We start from the raw sequence: 15236 nt of genomic DNA on the forward strand, positions 1-15236 counted from the left end.
TCAAAAGGCCAGCCTTTTAACTGATCACATCTATCTGACTGTCAGTAATACCAGGTCTCCTTTTAACTGGTCACATCTATCTGACTGTCAGTAATACCAGGTCTCCTTTTAACTGGTCACATCTATCTGACTGTCAGTAATACCAGGTCTCCTTTTAACTGGTCACATCTATCTGACTGTCAGTAATACCAGGTCTCCTTTTAACTGGTCACATCTATCTGACTGTCAGTAATACCAGGTCTCCTTTTAACTGGTCACATCTATCTGACTGTCAGTAATACCAGGTCTCCTTTTAACTGGTCACATCTATCTGACTGTCAGTAATACCAGGTCTCCTTTTAACTGGTCACATCTATCTGACTGTCAGTAATACCAGGTCTCCTTTTAACTGGTCACATCTATCTGACTGTCAGTAATACCAGGTCTCCTTTTAACTGGTCACATCTATCTGACTGTCAGTAATACCAGGTCTCCTTTTAACTGATCACATCTATCTGACTGTCAGTAAGAAGTTAATTTATAAGTGCAGCTTTAGGAATGAGAGATATAATATTAAATAGGCCAAGTCTGAGAAATAGTTTAGGGCCTGTAGCTGAGATGTGTTGAGTTTGTATGGTAATGAGATTACTCCCATTTGATCCAGGCTGTTTTTGTAGAGTGGGCCTGGGGAATACAGGTTGGATGGAATGAATAAAAGTTTGCAAAGTATCAATGTCTTCACTACAGGCGGATAGGCCGTCTTTAAAACAGCAGACAATGTTGCTGGAGAGTTACACTGGATCCTCTGCGGTTTGGATTAGAGGTCGACCGATTATGATTTTTCAACGCCGATACCGAATTATTGGAGGACCAAAAAAAGACGATACCGATTAATCGTCTGATTTTTATATACACTGCTCAAAAAAATAAAGGGAACACTTAAACAACACAATGTAACTCCAAGTCAATCACACTTCTGTGAAATCAAACTGTCCACTTAGGAAGCAACACTGATTGACAATACATTTCATATGCTGTTGTGCAAATGGAATAGACAACAGGTGGAAATTATAGGCAATTAGCAAGACACCCCCAATAAAGGAGTGGTTCTGCAGGTGGGGACCACAGACCACTTCTCAGTTCCTATGTTTCCTGGCTGATGTTTTGGTCACTTTTGAATGCTGGCGGTGCTTTCACTCTAGAGTGTTTTCTATCCAAAGCTAATAATTATATGCATATTCTAGTTTCTGGGCAGGAGTAATAATCAGATTAAATCGGGTACGTTTTTTATCCGGCCGTGAAAATTAAAGTTAAAGAAGTTACAGGTCTGTGAGAGCCAGAACTCTTGCTTGTTTGTAGGTGACCAAATACTTATTTTCCACCATAATTTGCAAATAAATTCATAATAATCCTACAATGTGATTTTCAGGATTTTTTTTTCTAATTTTGTCTGTCATAGTTGACGTGTACCTATGATGAAAATTACAGGCCTCTCTCATCTTTTAAGTGGGAGAACTTGCACAATTGGTGGCTGACTAAATACTTTTTTGCCCCACTGTATACATATATATAAATAAATAAATAAATAAATAAAAAGACAGTTTGGTACAAACAGTCCAAACAATCTGACCTGGGTTCAAATAGTATTTGATATCTTTAAAATACTTTGAGCGTTTGTTTTAGCCTGCCTGGAGTGGCAGAGAAGGGTTTGCACTTTTGAGGACTTTTCTATTGGTTCCAATGCAATGAGCAAAAATATTTCAACTAGAACTTGAACCCAGGTCTGTACAGCGTACAGTGTACAGTGAATATTTCACATTTTCGGACATTTAAAAATAAACAATGTGGAATAAATGGAATCCATAAAATACTGAGTCTTTCAGTCTTCCCAAGATGGTGTATGTGTCTACACAAACTGAACCGACAAGATGGTGTGCGTGTCTACACAAACTGAACTGACAAGATGGTGTACGTGTCTACACAAACTGGACCGACAAGATGGTGTACGTGTCTACACAAACTGGACCGACAAGATGGTGTACGTGTCTACACAAACTGGACCGACAAGATGGTGTACGTGTCTACACAAACTGGACCGACAAGATGGTGTACGTGTCTACACAAACTGGACCGACAAGATGGTGTACGTGTCTACACAAACTGGACCGACAAGATGGTGTACGTGTCTACACAAACTGGACCGCCAGTTGAAATAGCAAAAGAACACTGTTGTTACCGTGCTCTCTAACCAAGGTGCATTAAGGGGCGAATCCTAAACGTCCACTTAAGTAACATTTTCATCTCGTCTCCCATTGAGATCAATGCAAGTGAAGAAAGGCAAATACATGTATGCTACACCAGTGTTTGAACACTATGTGGTAAAAGATCAATGTGTCTGTTACAAACATATCATACAATATGACTTAATATTTACTATTACAAGTGTACGATATAGGATTGGCATTCAAGCCCTCCTCCTGTACGTACTGGTAGACTGAACTGCATTTCAGCCAGGCTTTTCACCTGACTCTGAAAGTCATCACCACGTCCAGCTAAATGTCACTACCTTTATTTAGCTGGAGCACAAAGGTGAACAGCCTAGAGAGGATGCTAATCCGTCAGCCAACTTTATCAAAACTGGTGGCACGCCAACACCAGCACAACATCAAAACTGGTGGCACGCCAACACCAGCACAACATCAAAACTGGTGGCACGCCAACACCAGCACAACATCAAAACTGGTGGCACGCCAACACCAGCACAACATCAAAACTGGTGGCACGCCAACACCAGCACAACATCAAAACTGGTGGCACGCCAACACCAGCACAGCATCAAAACTGGTGGCACGCCAACACCAGCACAACATCATTTTAGTTGTTTACCACCTGGCACATTGGCCGGGTGTCCTCAGTGTTTGTGTGTGTGTGTGTGTGTGTGGCTAGGTCATGTCATCAGACCTAGTAAATTTCCTCTATTCAAAGCACCCAGCAGGTTGAGGCTGCAGGGAGCCAACTGTGGTAGAGAGACCTCCGGGGGGGCCTTATATAACCATGGTTGGGTTGGGTTTCGAAATCCAGAATGGCTTCAGTACTCTATGTACTCTAGGTAAAAAGTTGTCTAAATGACTGTAATTGGCATGTCAGCCAGCCACAGTCAACAAGATACAACTCCTATGGTGACATAGGTCTCTGTGCTCCCACAGGTTACAAACTGACAAGACTCTCAAATGTTGCAGACTGGGGACATTTAAAAATACATTTCTCACAGCATATCAAGTCACATGAAGTAGTCTTTTATCAGAGCAGAGAACTGGGTTGAACTCTAACCACACCAGGTAGTGTTACGTTCTGTAGCCTGGTCCCAGATCTGTTTGTGCCTTCTCCTTATGGTGTCTATAACCACAGTAGGAATTGGCAAGACAGCACAAACAGATCTGGCAACAGGCTATTGTTATTGTGGATCAGACATCCCTTTAACTTATGAGACCACATCCACTTCCTTAACTCTGATACAAAATGACTGTTCTCCTCATAAACAACATGTTAAAGGGACAGTGCACCTGCTAGTTGTTCCTGCTACCTGGAGTCACTTTTATAACTCTACCTACATGTTCATATTGCCTCAGTTACGTCGACTAACCGGTGCACCCGCACATTGACTCTGTACCAGTACCCCCTGTATATAGCCTCCACATTGACTCTGTACTGGTACCCCCTGTATATAGCCTCCACATTGACTCTGTACCGGTACCCCCTGTATATAGCCTCCACATTGACTCTGTACTGGTACCCCCTGTATATAGCCTCCACATTGACTCTGTACTGGTACCTCCTGTATATAGCCTCCACATTGACTCTGTACCGGTACCCCCTGTATATAGCCTCCACATTGACTCTGTACTGGTACCCCCTGTATATAGCCTCCACATTGACTCTGTACTGGTACCCCCTGTATATAGCCTCCACATTGACTCTGTACTGGTACCTCCTGTATATAGCCTCCACATTGACTCTGTACTGGTACCTCCTGTATATAGCCTCCACATTGACTCTGTACCGGTACCCCTGTATATAGCCTCCACATTGACTCTGTACTGGTACCTCCTGTATATAGCCTCCACATTGACTCTGTACCGGTACCCCCTGTATATAGCCTCCACATTGACTCTGTACTGGTACCCCCTGTATATAGCCTCCACATTGTTATTTTACTGCTGCTCTTGTATTTCTTAAACGGCATTAGGGGCTTGTAAGTAAGCATTTCACTGTTGTATTCGGCACATGTGACTAATACAATTTGATTTGATTATAGCAGGACTCTCCAACCCCGTTCCTGGAGCGCTACAGTCCTGCGGGTTTTCAATCCAACCCCAATTGTAACTAACCTGATTGATCTTATCAACCAGCTAATTCTTAGAATCAGGTGTGCTAGATTAGGGTTGGAGTGAACACCTACAGGACTTTAACTCTCCAGGAATAGGGTTGGAGAGGCCTATCCTATAGACTTCCAGTCATTAGAAATGGATCCACAAACAAACTTTAACTTCCTTCAAACTGAACGCACACATACAAATATTATCCATGAGTTAATCTGACTCTTGGTAAATAGGAAAATTGTTTATAAATGTTATCCATGAGTTAATCTGACTCTTGGTAAATAGGAAAATTGTTTATAAATGTTATCCATGAGTTAATCTGACTCTGGGTAAATAGGAAAAGGGTTTATTAAATGTTATCCATGAGTTAATCTGACTCTGGGTAAATAGGAAAAGGGTTTATTAAATGTTATCCATGAGTTAATCTGACTCTGGGTAAATAGGAAAAGGGTTTATTAAATGTTATCCATGAGTTAATCTGACTCTGGGTAAATAGGAAATGGGTTTATTAAATGTTATCCATGAGTTAATCTGACTCTGGGTAAGTAGGAAAAGGGTTTATTAAATGTTATCCATGAGTTAATCTGACTCTGGGTAAATAGGAAAAGGGTTTATTAAATGTTATCCATGAGTTAATCTGACTCTGGGTAAGTAGGAAATGGGTTTATTAATTGGCAAAATGTCACACTATCCCTTTAAGGAGGACATACAGGAGAATGGATGTAGGCCTACGAGCTAGGCTACATCTAGTGTTTCTGAAGTCAGCCATTGTAAATATAGACAAACTAACCTCAAAGGATTAAGGAAATATGGATATATATAATATATATCCTGGTTTTTATAATGTGCCACCACACCTTTTATTGGAATAAGGTATGAAGCCATTGTGACACTTGGCAGACCTAACGTGTGTGTGTGTGTGTGTGTGTGTGTGTGTGTGTGTGTGTGTGTGTGTGTGTGTGTGTGTGTGTGTGTGTGTGTGTGTGTGAGCTGATATGGTGACAGAGGAGGTGAAGGCAGTCAACTGGTGCTAGTTGAGTCATAGGAACACATTGGCTTGGGCTGAATGTCAGAATAACACCCGCACGCCTGCCTGCCCGCACGCACGCACACAGCAGTACGGCAGAGGGCTGGCTGACAACGCTTTATCATCTGCCAATCTGCCAGACAGGCTCAGAAACACATCAATATGTCAACATATTGTCCTTAGGATTCAACTCACTGCTCCTAGTGGGCCGCTGTCTGTCTGTCTGTCTGTCTGTCTGTCTGTCTGTCTGTCTGTCTGTCTGTCTGTCTGTCTGTCACCACGGTACACTGGGTGTGTCCCAGGGAATAAGATAAGAAGCTGTATTTTATCTGAGAAGACAGAAGGGGAAAAGGAGGAGGGAGGAGAGAGAGGAGGAGTGAGGAGAGAGAGGAGGACGGAGAGGGTGGAGAAGGAGGGAGGAGAGAGAGGAGGAGTGAGGAGAGAGAGGAGGACGGAGAGGGTGGAGAAGGAGGGAGGAGAGAGAGGAGGAGTGAGGAGAGAGAGGAGGACGGAGAGGGTGGAGAAGGAGGGAGGAGAGAGAGGAGGAGTGAGGAGAGAGAGGAGGACGGAGAGGGTGGAGAAGGAGGGAGGAGAGAGAGGAGGAGTGAGGAGAGAGAGGAGGACGGAGAGGGTGGAGAAGGAGGGAGGAGAGAGAGGAGGAGTGAGGAGAGAGAGGAGGACGGAGAGGGTGGAGAAGGAGGGAGGAGAGAGAGGAGGAGTGAGGAGAGAGAGGAGGACGGAGAGGGTGGAGAAGGAGGGAGGAGAGAGAGGAGGAGGGAGGAGAGAGGAGGACGGAGAGGGTGGAGAAGGAGGGAGGAGAGAGAGGAGGAGGGAGGAGAGAGGAGGACGGAGAGGGTGGAGAAGGACAGGAAACCGGGACTCATTCAACAGCAGCACAACAGACATCAGCACTCTGGTGCCAAAAGATGGTCCTCCATTCAGAACATCATACAGCTACATGTAGAACGCTGACACAGCTATGGTGGAGATGAACAGGGAGGGACAGACACAGACAGACATATAGACAAATTAGATAGAAGAGCAGATATTTAGAAGGAACTGATGGTAGCCTAGATAGAACGAATTGGTAAACCACCCAAAAAAAAGCAGGGAGACACCCCCACCTACCCAGCCCTTCTTCCTCTCAATGATGCCATGACTTGCATTTCTACCACAGGAGGCTGGTGAGGGGTGGACGGCTCATAATAATGGCTGGAACAGAGCAAATAGAATGGCATCAAACACATTGGAATCATGTTTGATGTATTTGATCCCATTCAACTGATTCCGCTCCAGTCATTACCACGTGCACATCCTGCCCAGTTAAGGTGCCACCAACCTCCTTTGATTTGTAGTCTCTCTCTCTCACACACACACAGTCACACATACATATGCAAGTGTACAATATGCACTTAACACACACGTCTCAACACACCCGTTTATACGTAGGCTACATACACACTGATCATTCGTGCATATGTCAGGGCCTAGCCTATGATCTTGGCACACTAGATACTCTCTTTGTTTTCTGTAGTCTATGATCTTGGCACACCAGATACTCTCTTTGTTTTCTGTAGTCTATGATCTTGGCACACCAGATACTCTCTTTGTTTTCTGTAGTCTATGATCTTGGCACGCCCAATACTCTCTCTGTAACCTCCTCTGCTGATATCCAAGTAGGTCATACATACGACATCAATCCCTCAGTGTGTGTGTTTGTGGGCCCAGAGCTGAGGTGGAGAAACAGAGGACTATTGTTTAGAACCATCTGATAATCCTCCATTGGCCTACAGGAGGGGGACAATTAAAACAACATGTGAATATGGAGCAACCTGCTGTCAGGCCTATGTAAGAATGTCATTTCATTCTTCATCAACCTTGAACACAGAGAACAACATTGTTTTGTTCTAGCCCAGCACTAACAGACCTGGTTAAACTAATCAATAGGATGATCATTAGTTGACTAGTTAGGAGGCATATGGACAAATAAATACCAAACAGTATGCTGTCTTTATGTGGAATATTCCAATTAATTCTATCTAATGACATCCATGTGCTGCTAATTCCAGAATAAAACAACAGTTGCTTAAACTCCCCCCTAACCCTAGCCCTAGTCCTAAGCCTAGTCCTAACCCTAGTCCTAACCCTAGTCCTAACCCTAGCCCTAGCCCTAACCCTAGTCCTAACACTAGCCCTAGTCCTAACCATAGCCCTAACCATAGCCCTAACCATAGCCAGTCATGAAGGGTTAGTAAGGAAGGTGGGGGTCCTTCTTTGAGACTTCATCTAATGATATTGCATTGGGCTAGAGACACACACACACACACACACACTGCAGCAGTGTCTGTGTCTCTGTAAACATCCCAGTGGAAAACCACTGGAGAGAGAGAGCCAGCCAATACCTGTGGCCTGTGGCTGCATGCAAAAGTACACAGTACACGCACCAGCCTGTTAGACCTATACAAACAATGATAAGAGACAAAACCATTCCATCAAATGTGCTCATACAAAGTCTCACACACACACACCTAGCCAGATAACCTAAGGGATGTACTGTTCTGTATTTAGCTACAGGCTATTCTTCTACCAGTTATTCTGTCCTTCTCTATGATAGGCATACAATCTCTGACACACACACAGCCGATCAGGCACACTGTTTTACTGCTGCACTTGGGTCGGATGGGCTCCGCGGTAGTCTTAATCTACACATGAAGTCTGTCCGACCCTAGTGGAGCTGTAAGTAAGTAAACGAGTCGGATCTGCTGGCTAACATAGACCCTGTCGTCACTTATGAGGTGGTAAATGTGCAGTTGACAGGAGGACACGCTGTACATAATTGCTGAAGTACTCAACTGACTAGAGGTGTAGCCTACAGCCTAGATAAGCAACTGCTTATATAAGACCAAATGATGGACAGTGTTGTTACTGATTTATTACCATCATGGTCATAATACTTATACAGTAGCTATATCCCATCTTTGGTCAGCTTGCTGGATAATACTGATACAGCAGCTATATACCATCTTTGGTCAGCTAGCTGGATAATACTGATACAGCAGCTATATACCATCTTTGGTCAGCTAGCTGGATTTTTGTTGGCTACTCTTATTGCTGGCTATTCACACATTACATGTAGCCAAATAGTCTACAGTGAAGCCAGTGACATCCAAGTCATGTCAATACCAGCTCGAGAATATGACAACTGGGCATGATGTTATGACTGTAAACAGATTGTTATAAATACAGTCGTGATGATATTATATTGACAGTGACAACAAACACACAACAACACAGGGTGCTCTGACTGAATAAATGTTTCACGCCGCGGTTTTAAACACAACAGTCGCTAAATCAAACAGTTACATTCGTTGTAACAAATGTACACTTAACAGGGGATACTTTTGGTCACCTTTAGGTGTTGACTTTCTGCTCTCACACGGAGTCTCCGGTTGTGTTCTTTCCGTATTCAGCCGTGTTACGAATCCGAGCCAACTCCAGGCGTGCCTTCTGATTGGCTCTGGTCATTTTTAAAGACACGTGCAGTTTTATGATCTATCTTTTGAATTTTGATGTAAACAAAACCGCCTCGTCGATCAAATGAGCTCGAGGAAAAAGTTTTTTTTAATAGTTTTTCAATACATATACATATAGTTTTTACAATAGATTACAGGTGACAGAACAGTTTTTCTGTTAATTCAAAATCCTACAGTTGGGTGCTCACTTCATTCGTGTTCAACAGTAGCCTATCCAATTATGCTAATTTGATGTCAAACAGGTGAATGAACACAGGTGCCACCACTTAGAAAATGTGAAGGCCCCTCCTGCTAGTAATCAGCGTTCGTTTCCATTCTCATAAATAGATTCCGGAAATGAAAGTGTTCATTCCTTCCTTAGTTACAAACCAGTTCGTGTGGAGCAGTACCTGTGGAGGTTCAAGGTAGGCCTGTGCATTTGGTTCAATAGCTTATGTTTTAGAGACTGTCAGCAGGTGTGTAACTTCAGTAGAATGTTAGGCCTAATAGTGTTACTTCACATCAAGTCTGTAAACTTTATCACATTGGCATGCCATTGGCTGTTTATTTAACACCAATCTGTTTCATTAGAACCCAAGTCAACAATGGCAGACAAACCAGATGTGAGTGAGATTGCTCAGTTTGACAAGACTAAACTGAAGAAGACTGAGACTGAGGAGAAGAACACTCTACCTACCAAAGAGGGTAACTATGGCTTAATAGACACTGGATTTATTATGGAACCTGACGGTTACAATGCATGCAACTAGGAGTGTACTAGACCTTGAAATAAGGCACACTGATGGGTACACCATCTTGCAATTGGGTGCTTTGAGGTGATTAATTTTGGCATTGTCACATTTCTCTAAAGCCACTTTTTTTTCACCTACAGTCATTGACCAGGAGAAGCAGGTGGAACCCTGAAATGGCTGCCGTCATCATTCCACTCAAGCTACATCCCAGAGGGACTGTTTCTAAAACAACTATTCTGGAGTGGATCCTCATGGCTGCCTAAATGTCACTGATTCAATAAAAGCCATGTAGACTAATCAATATGTTGCTGGCAGTTGTTTAATCTTGACTGAGGTTGGTTTCATATTAAGGCATGTCTGCTAGGCTGTTTACACAGGCAGCCTGTTTGGTGTGTGAGTGTGGCGGTCCTGAGCTGGCATGGTTACATGTGGTTGAGGCCGGTTGAATGCACTTCCAAATTCTCTAAAATGACAGCGTCAGTTTATAGAGAAATTAAATTCTCGGGTCACAGCTCTGGTGGGCATCCCTGCAGTCAGCATGCCAATTGCACGCTCCCTCAACTTGAGACACCTGTGGCATTGTGTTGTGACACAACTGTACATTTTAGTGTCCTTTATTGTCCCCAGAACAAGGTACACCTATGTAATGAGTATTCTGTTTAATCAGCTTGATATGCCACACCTGTCAGGTGGCTGGATTTTAGCAAAGGCAAAATGCTCAACAGGGATATAAACTAATTTATGGAACTTTTTAAATGTTCAGCTAATGACACAAAGGACCAACACTTTACATGTTGCGTTTTATATTTTTGTTCATTATGTTCCTGTGAGGCAACTTCTGGTTTGGAGTAGCTCAAGCTGGAAATGGGGATGGTTCTCAAGTGGCATAGAAATGTAACCATCTACTGTTCTCCAGTTAAAGCCTCCATACTGCTGCACAGAATACAACTGCTGTTTCTACATTCAACTACATTTGGTCACTAAGTACATAACTGGGTTGTATTCATTAGGACATGAAATGGATAGGGTTTTGCAACACACAATGAAAATTGAGGGTTTCTTATTGGACAAGTCCAGGTAGACCTTCCCTTTTTCAGTCCATTTGGTGCCTAATGAACATGACCCTGGAGGTACAATATAAACTTAACACCTTTCAGTCTGGGGTGTTTTTATTCTGCCGATTCTGTTGCAACTAAAAATAGTTTCTATTGGATAATTTCAGTTAAGTTCCTCCCCTTTTCGTTTGCTTCCATTTTAAACATTTTGCGACAGAACAGTTCTTTCCAACTCTTTGGCTACGTTGCTCTTTGATAAAGCAGTATATAATATATACTTAATATCTAAAGCGAAGACTGTACAGTACAGGAGTATATTACAAATCACAATTCACACGTATAAAAATATGCCTGGTCGTCTGTCCGTCCTCAGTGCTGTATCAGTTCTGTTCATGTCACATCATTCAATAACTAGTTACTGCATGTCTGTTCTTACTGGATGCGTCCCAAAGGTACCCTATTCACTATATAGTGTACTACTTTAGACCAGAGCCCTTTGGGTCCAGGAGCCGATGTCCCAAAAAAGCATCTTAAGGCTAAGTTAATCGGAAACTGGATCCTGATTAATAGCATAGTATAGACTGCCTCAAGGCACACCTGTAGCCCCTCCCTCCTGGCCACTACTGTAGATCTGAGAGGATCTGATTGGTGGAAGCAATAGGGTAACAGTTCCACCCAGCCAATCATAAAAAGGCAAGATGAAAGTGTTATCGTGACGCTTATATGAGATCCATAGGAGTGTCTAGGACAGGGGTGTCAAACTCATTCCCTGGAGGGCCTAGTTGTCTGCTGGTTTTAGGTTTTTCTTTCAATTAAGCCCTCGGAAACCAGGTGAGGGGAGATCCTTACTAATTAGTGACCTTAATTCATCAATCAAGTACAAGGCAAGAGCGAAAACCTGCAGACACTCTGCCCTCCGTGGAATGAGTTTGACGTCTAGGGTGTAGGGGCTAAGATGTAGGGGCTAGGTGGTAGAAGCTAAGGGATAGGAGCTAGAGTGTAGGGGCCTAGGGGGTAGGGCCCTAGTTTAAAGGGGCTAGGGTGTAGGGCCCTAGGGTTTAGGGGCTCGGAAATTTGGAGTTCAGAAATAGAGAGGTTCTCTTTGTACAACATGATGTTTGGCTCGCTATGAAAAATAAAATAAAAAACACACAAAGAAAAAGAGGTTGGACCTCCATGTAAACTACAGCTCTGCATATATAACCATAGAACAAAACTATTTTTTTATTTAACTAGGCAGATCAGTTAAGAACAAATTCTTATTTTCAAGGACAGCCTAGGAACATTGGGTTAACTACCTTGTTCAGGGGCAGAACAACAGATTTGTACCTTTTAGAAAACAGAGAAAGGTTTTGATGCTTTGCTGAATGTGGCAGGAGGTAGAGTATCTAGAGTTCTTGTGTGCAGTTGTACTAAATTATCACACAACACACAAACAGGCTGCTTTTAAGACTGGGGCTTCTGATCACCCCAGAGTAAATTTTTTTAAACCTTTATTTAACTAGGCAAGTCAGTTAAGAACAAATTCTTATTTACAATTTTTTTTATTTAACTAGGCAGGTCAGTTAAGAACAAATTCTTATTTTCAATGACAGCCTAGGAACATTGGGTTAACTACCTTGTTCAGGGGTAGAACAACAGATTCATACCTTGTCAGCTCAGGGATTTGAACTTGTAACCTTTCGATTGCTAGTCCAACACTCTAACCACTAGGCTACACTGCCACCCAAATAACAACTTCCCCTGGACCAATTGTGCGCCTGTATTCGAACCAGGGACTTTAATGACACCTTTTGCACTGAGATGCAGTGCCTTAGACCTCTGCGCCACTCGGGATCCAGAGTTACAGTATAAAAGTTATATTCAGGGAGGATCAATCGGATGGTTGTTTCTCAGTCTCTACCCTTCACCCCCCAAAGTGTCAAAACTGACCCACAAAAAATAAACAAACACAAAATAAAACAAAAGTCCATTAACCTTTGTCGAGATTTAGAAAGTTGGACTAGAAAACAGATGCCTGTTATGGTTTCCATTCAAATGTCTTGATAACAACTGGACGTAGTGAGGTCACACCTACAACAACACATTTTCCTTAGGAATTGACATTTTACATTTTAGTCATTTAGCAGACGCTCTTATCCAGAGCAACTTGCAGTAGTGAATGCATATTTACTGCACTTTGTACTGACCCCCTGTGGGAATCGAACCCACAACCCTGGCGTTGCACACACCATTCTCTACCAACTGAGCCACAGGGAAGACTAATAGTTGCCATATTTTAACCATTCTCATGTGCCTAGTTGTTGCCATGGTAAAACGTTCACTCCTGTAGATCTGTAATAATTGGATGGTGAAACTTGCATCCAGCCAATCAGAAAAGCAAAGCGAAGCAATTAAGGCATTCTCGAAAGTCAAGACAATCCTTGCCCTGCAAAGAAACATTATTGTCTTTTATAGTTTAAAAATAGATTTAGCAAGCAGTAGGATTTTGGAATTAACTGTGGGGTATAAACTGCTTTATAGTTATGTGATGACATCACGTGCCCCGCTTACCTTCAAAAGTATTTGGCAATCATAATTTATTTGAAAAACACAGTTTTGATCATTTGTCTCAATAAAGAAAGTCAGACAAAATAAAACTCCACCCCTGTGGAAAAATAAATGTTGTTGTTCATTAGAACGTTTCTCCTAGAGCTGACGTGTTTCTTTGCAACATTTCTTTTGTCTAATTAACCCGGGTCACTGGAAACTGCCGAGTGTCTGGTCATTTTTACCAGCAACACAATGTTTTATGACCACATGATGTCATAATGGGTGTTCTTTTTTTGTTGTTGTTGCGTGTTTTCGACCATCCTCCCGTCTCCAAATCCTTCCGAGTCCTCAGCGGAAACATAAAATGACCGCCCGACCAACAAAACCCTTTGCCTCAATATGGCCGTCCCCAGTTTCCATCGTCCTCCCCTGTTCAGCAGCTGGTGTCCAGAAGCTGTTTGTTCACCACCGCCTCCTTGGCCTCCACGTAGTCCTTTTTACTCTCCTCTTTCTTAAGCTTGGTCAGCGCCGTCACTTTGGCCTGCGACCTCTTGATCTGAAACACGTCCCACCTCTCCGACAGCAGCCCCTTGTTAAAGATGACGGAGGTGACGCAGGAGGTGATGAGAATGGAGCAGAGAGATGTCAGCATGATGGTGGTACGGAACGGGAAGAACTGGGTCATCACGCCCTCCGCGTCCTTCCTGAACCCAGGGAAGTGGATGACAGGGGGAAGGTTGATGAGGGGTTCCCCACTCAGGATACGGAGGACCAACGCTAGGAGATACCCCACACTGGCACCGTAGCCGTTGGACACCTAACGGAATGAATGAATGAATGAATCACTAGATAGATGAATAGATACTGTAGATGGATATCATGACATTCAGAATTCACAAATAATCTACACATGTCCACCACAGGAGGCTGGTGGCACTATAATTGGGGAGGACGTGCTGGTGATAATGGCTGGAGCGGAATTGGTGGAATGGTATCAAACACATGGTTTCCAGGTGTTTGATGCAATTCCATTTGCTCCGATTCGGCCATTATTATGAGCCATTCTCCCCTCAGCAGCCTCCTGTGATGCTCACCCACTCATCCACCCCTACCTTGAAGAAGAGGACACAGACAAGCTGTGGGAACATGATGGTGTATGACATGTCAACGCCCACCAGCCAGAAAACCAGAACACTGTTATCCAGGAAGGTCAGGGCCGTCCCCGCCAGGCCACACACCACCACTGAGGTACGGATCACACACTGCATCTCCCTGTCTGAGGCCTGGAGGAGAGATAGACACAAGATGGAGGCACAGTGGTCAGCACAGATCAAGACAGATCCAAGATGGAGGCACAGTGGTCAGGACAGATCCGAGATGGAGGCACAGTGGTTAGGAGAAACAATACATTACTATCACCCACAGCCTCTCTCTGCCTAGAGGTTAAATAAGAAGTTTGTAAGATCCTTTGTGTATGCAAACATGCGCGTGTGTGCCTTTTTTATAGTCCGTATATGGTGGGGGGGATCCGATTGACTGATAATATTCATGTCCAGTGGTGTGTATTCATGGATGCCAAGCCAGGCTTTCCCCCCAAAAATGACCAAGAAAAAACCCACATATAATATAATGTATCTTTCGCCTCTCTGTGTTCCATACATTCAGCCTCTTCGGAATTTAAGGAAATGTATCTCACTGGAGAAAGCATCCAAGTGAAGGAAACCACGCCACTGTGTGTGTAACCCATCCATCTGATGCTGTCTGGTCAGAAAGAGTATGATGCTGTCTGGTCAGAAAGAGTATGATGCTGTCTGGTCAGAAAGAGGAGGATGCTGTCTGGTCAGAAAGATGAGGATGCTGTCTGGTCAGAAAGAGGAGGATGCTGTCTGGTCAGAAAGAGGTTGATGCTGTCTGGTCAGAAAGAGGAGGATGCTGTCTGGTCAGAAAGAGGTTGATGCTGTCTGGTCAGAAAGAGGTTGATGCTGTCTGGTCAGAAAGAG

General features: G+C 43.4%; 2 protein-coding genes across 2 annotated transcripts in view; one reads left to right on the top strand and one right to left on the bottom strand.

Moving 5' to 3' along the window:
- The window catches only part of LOC106594081 (high-affinity choline transporter 1), a 30234-nt gene extending 20284 nt beyond the window's left edge, over positions 1-9950 (top strand). The window contains exons 10-12 of the mRNA XM_045716286.2: positions 9280-9322; positions 9489-9602; positions 9790-9950. Of these exons, the coding sequence (XP_045572242.2) occupies positions 9280-9322; positions 9489-9602; positions 9790-9821 (189 nt within the window). The 3' untranslated portion in view covers positions 9822-9950. The remainder of the gene's footprint in view (positions 1-9279; positions 9323-9488; positions 9603-9789) is intronic.
- Positions 9951-12894: 2944 nt separating this feature from the next.
- Positions 12895-15236, bottom strand: part of LOC106592807 (high affinity choline transporter 1) — a 36534-nt gene continuing 34192 nt past the window's right edge. Inside the window, exons 9-10 of the mRNA XM_045716284.2 lie at positions 14349-14519; positions 12895-14053 (exon numbers count right to left, since the gene is read on the bottom strand). Of these exons, the coding sequence (XP_045572240.1) occupies positions 13670-14053; positions 14349-14519 (555 nt within the window). The 3' untranslated portion in view covers positions 12895-13669. The remainder of the gene's footprint in view (positions 14054-14348; positions 14520-15236) is intronic.

The sequence above is a fragment of the Salmo salar genome, chromosome 08, assembly GCF_965601325.2.
Source record: "Salmo salar chromosome 08, fSalSal1, whole genome shotgun sequence".
Lineage (NCBI taxonomy): Eukaryota > Metazoa > Chordata > Actinopteri > Salmoniformes > Salmonidae > Salmo > Salmo salar.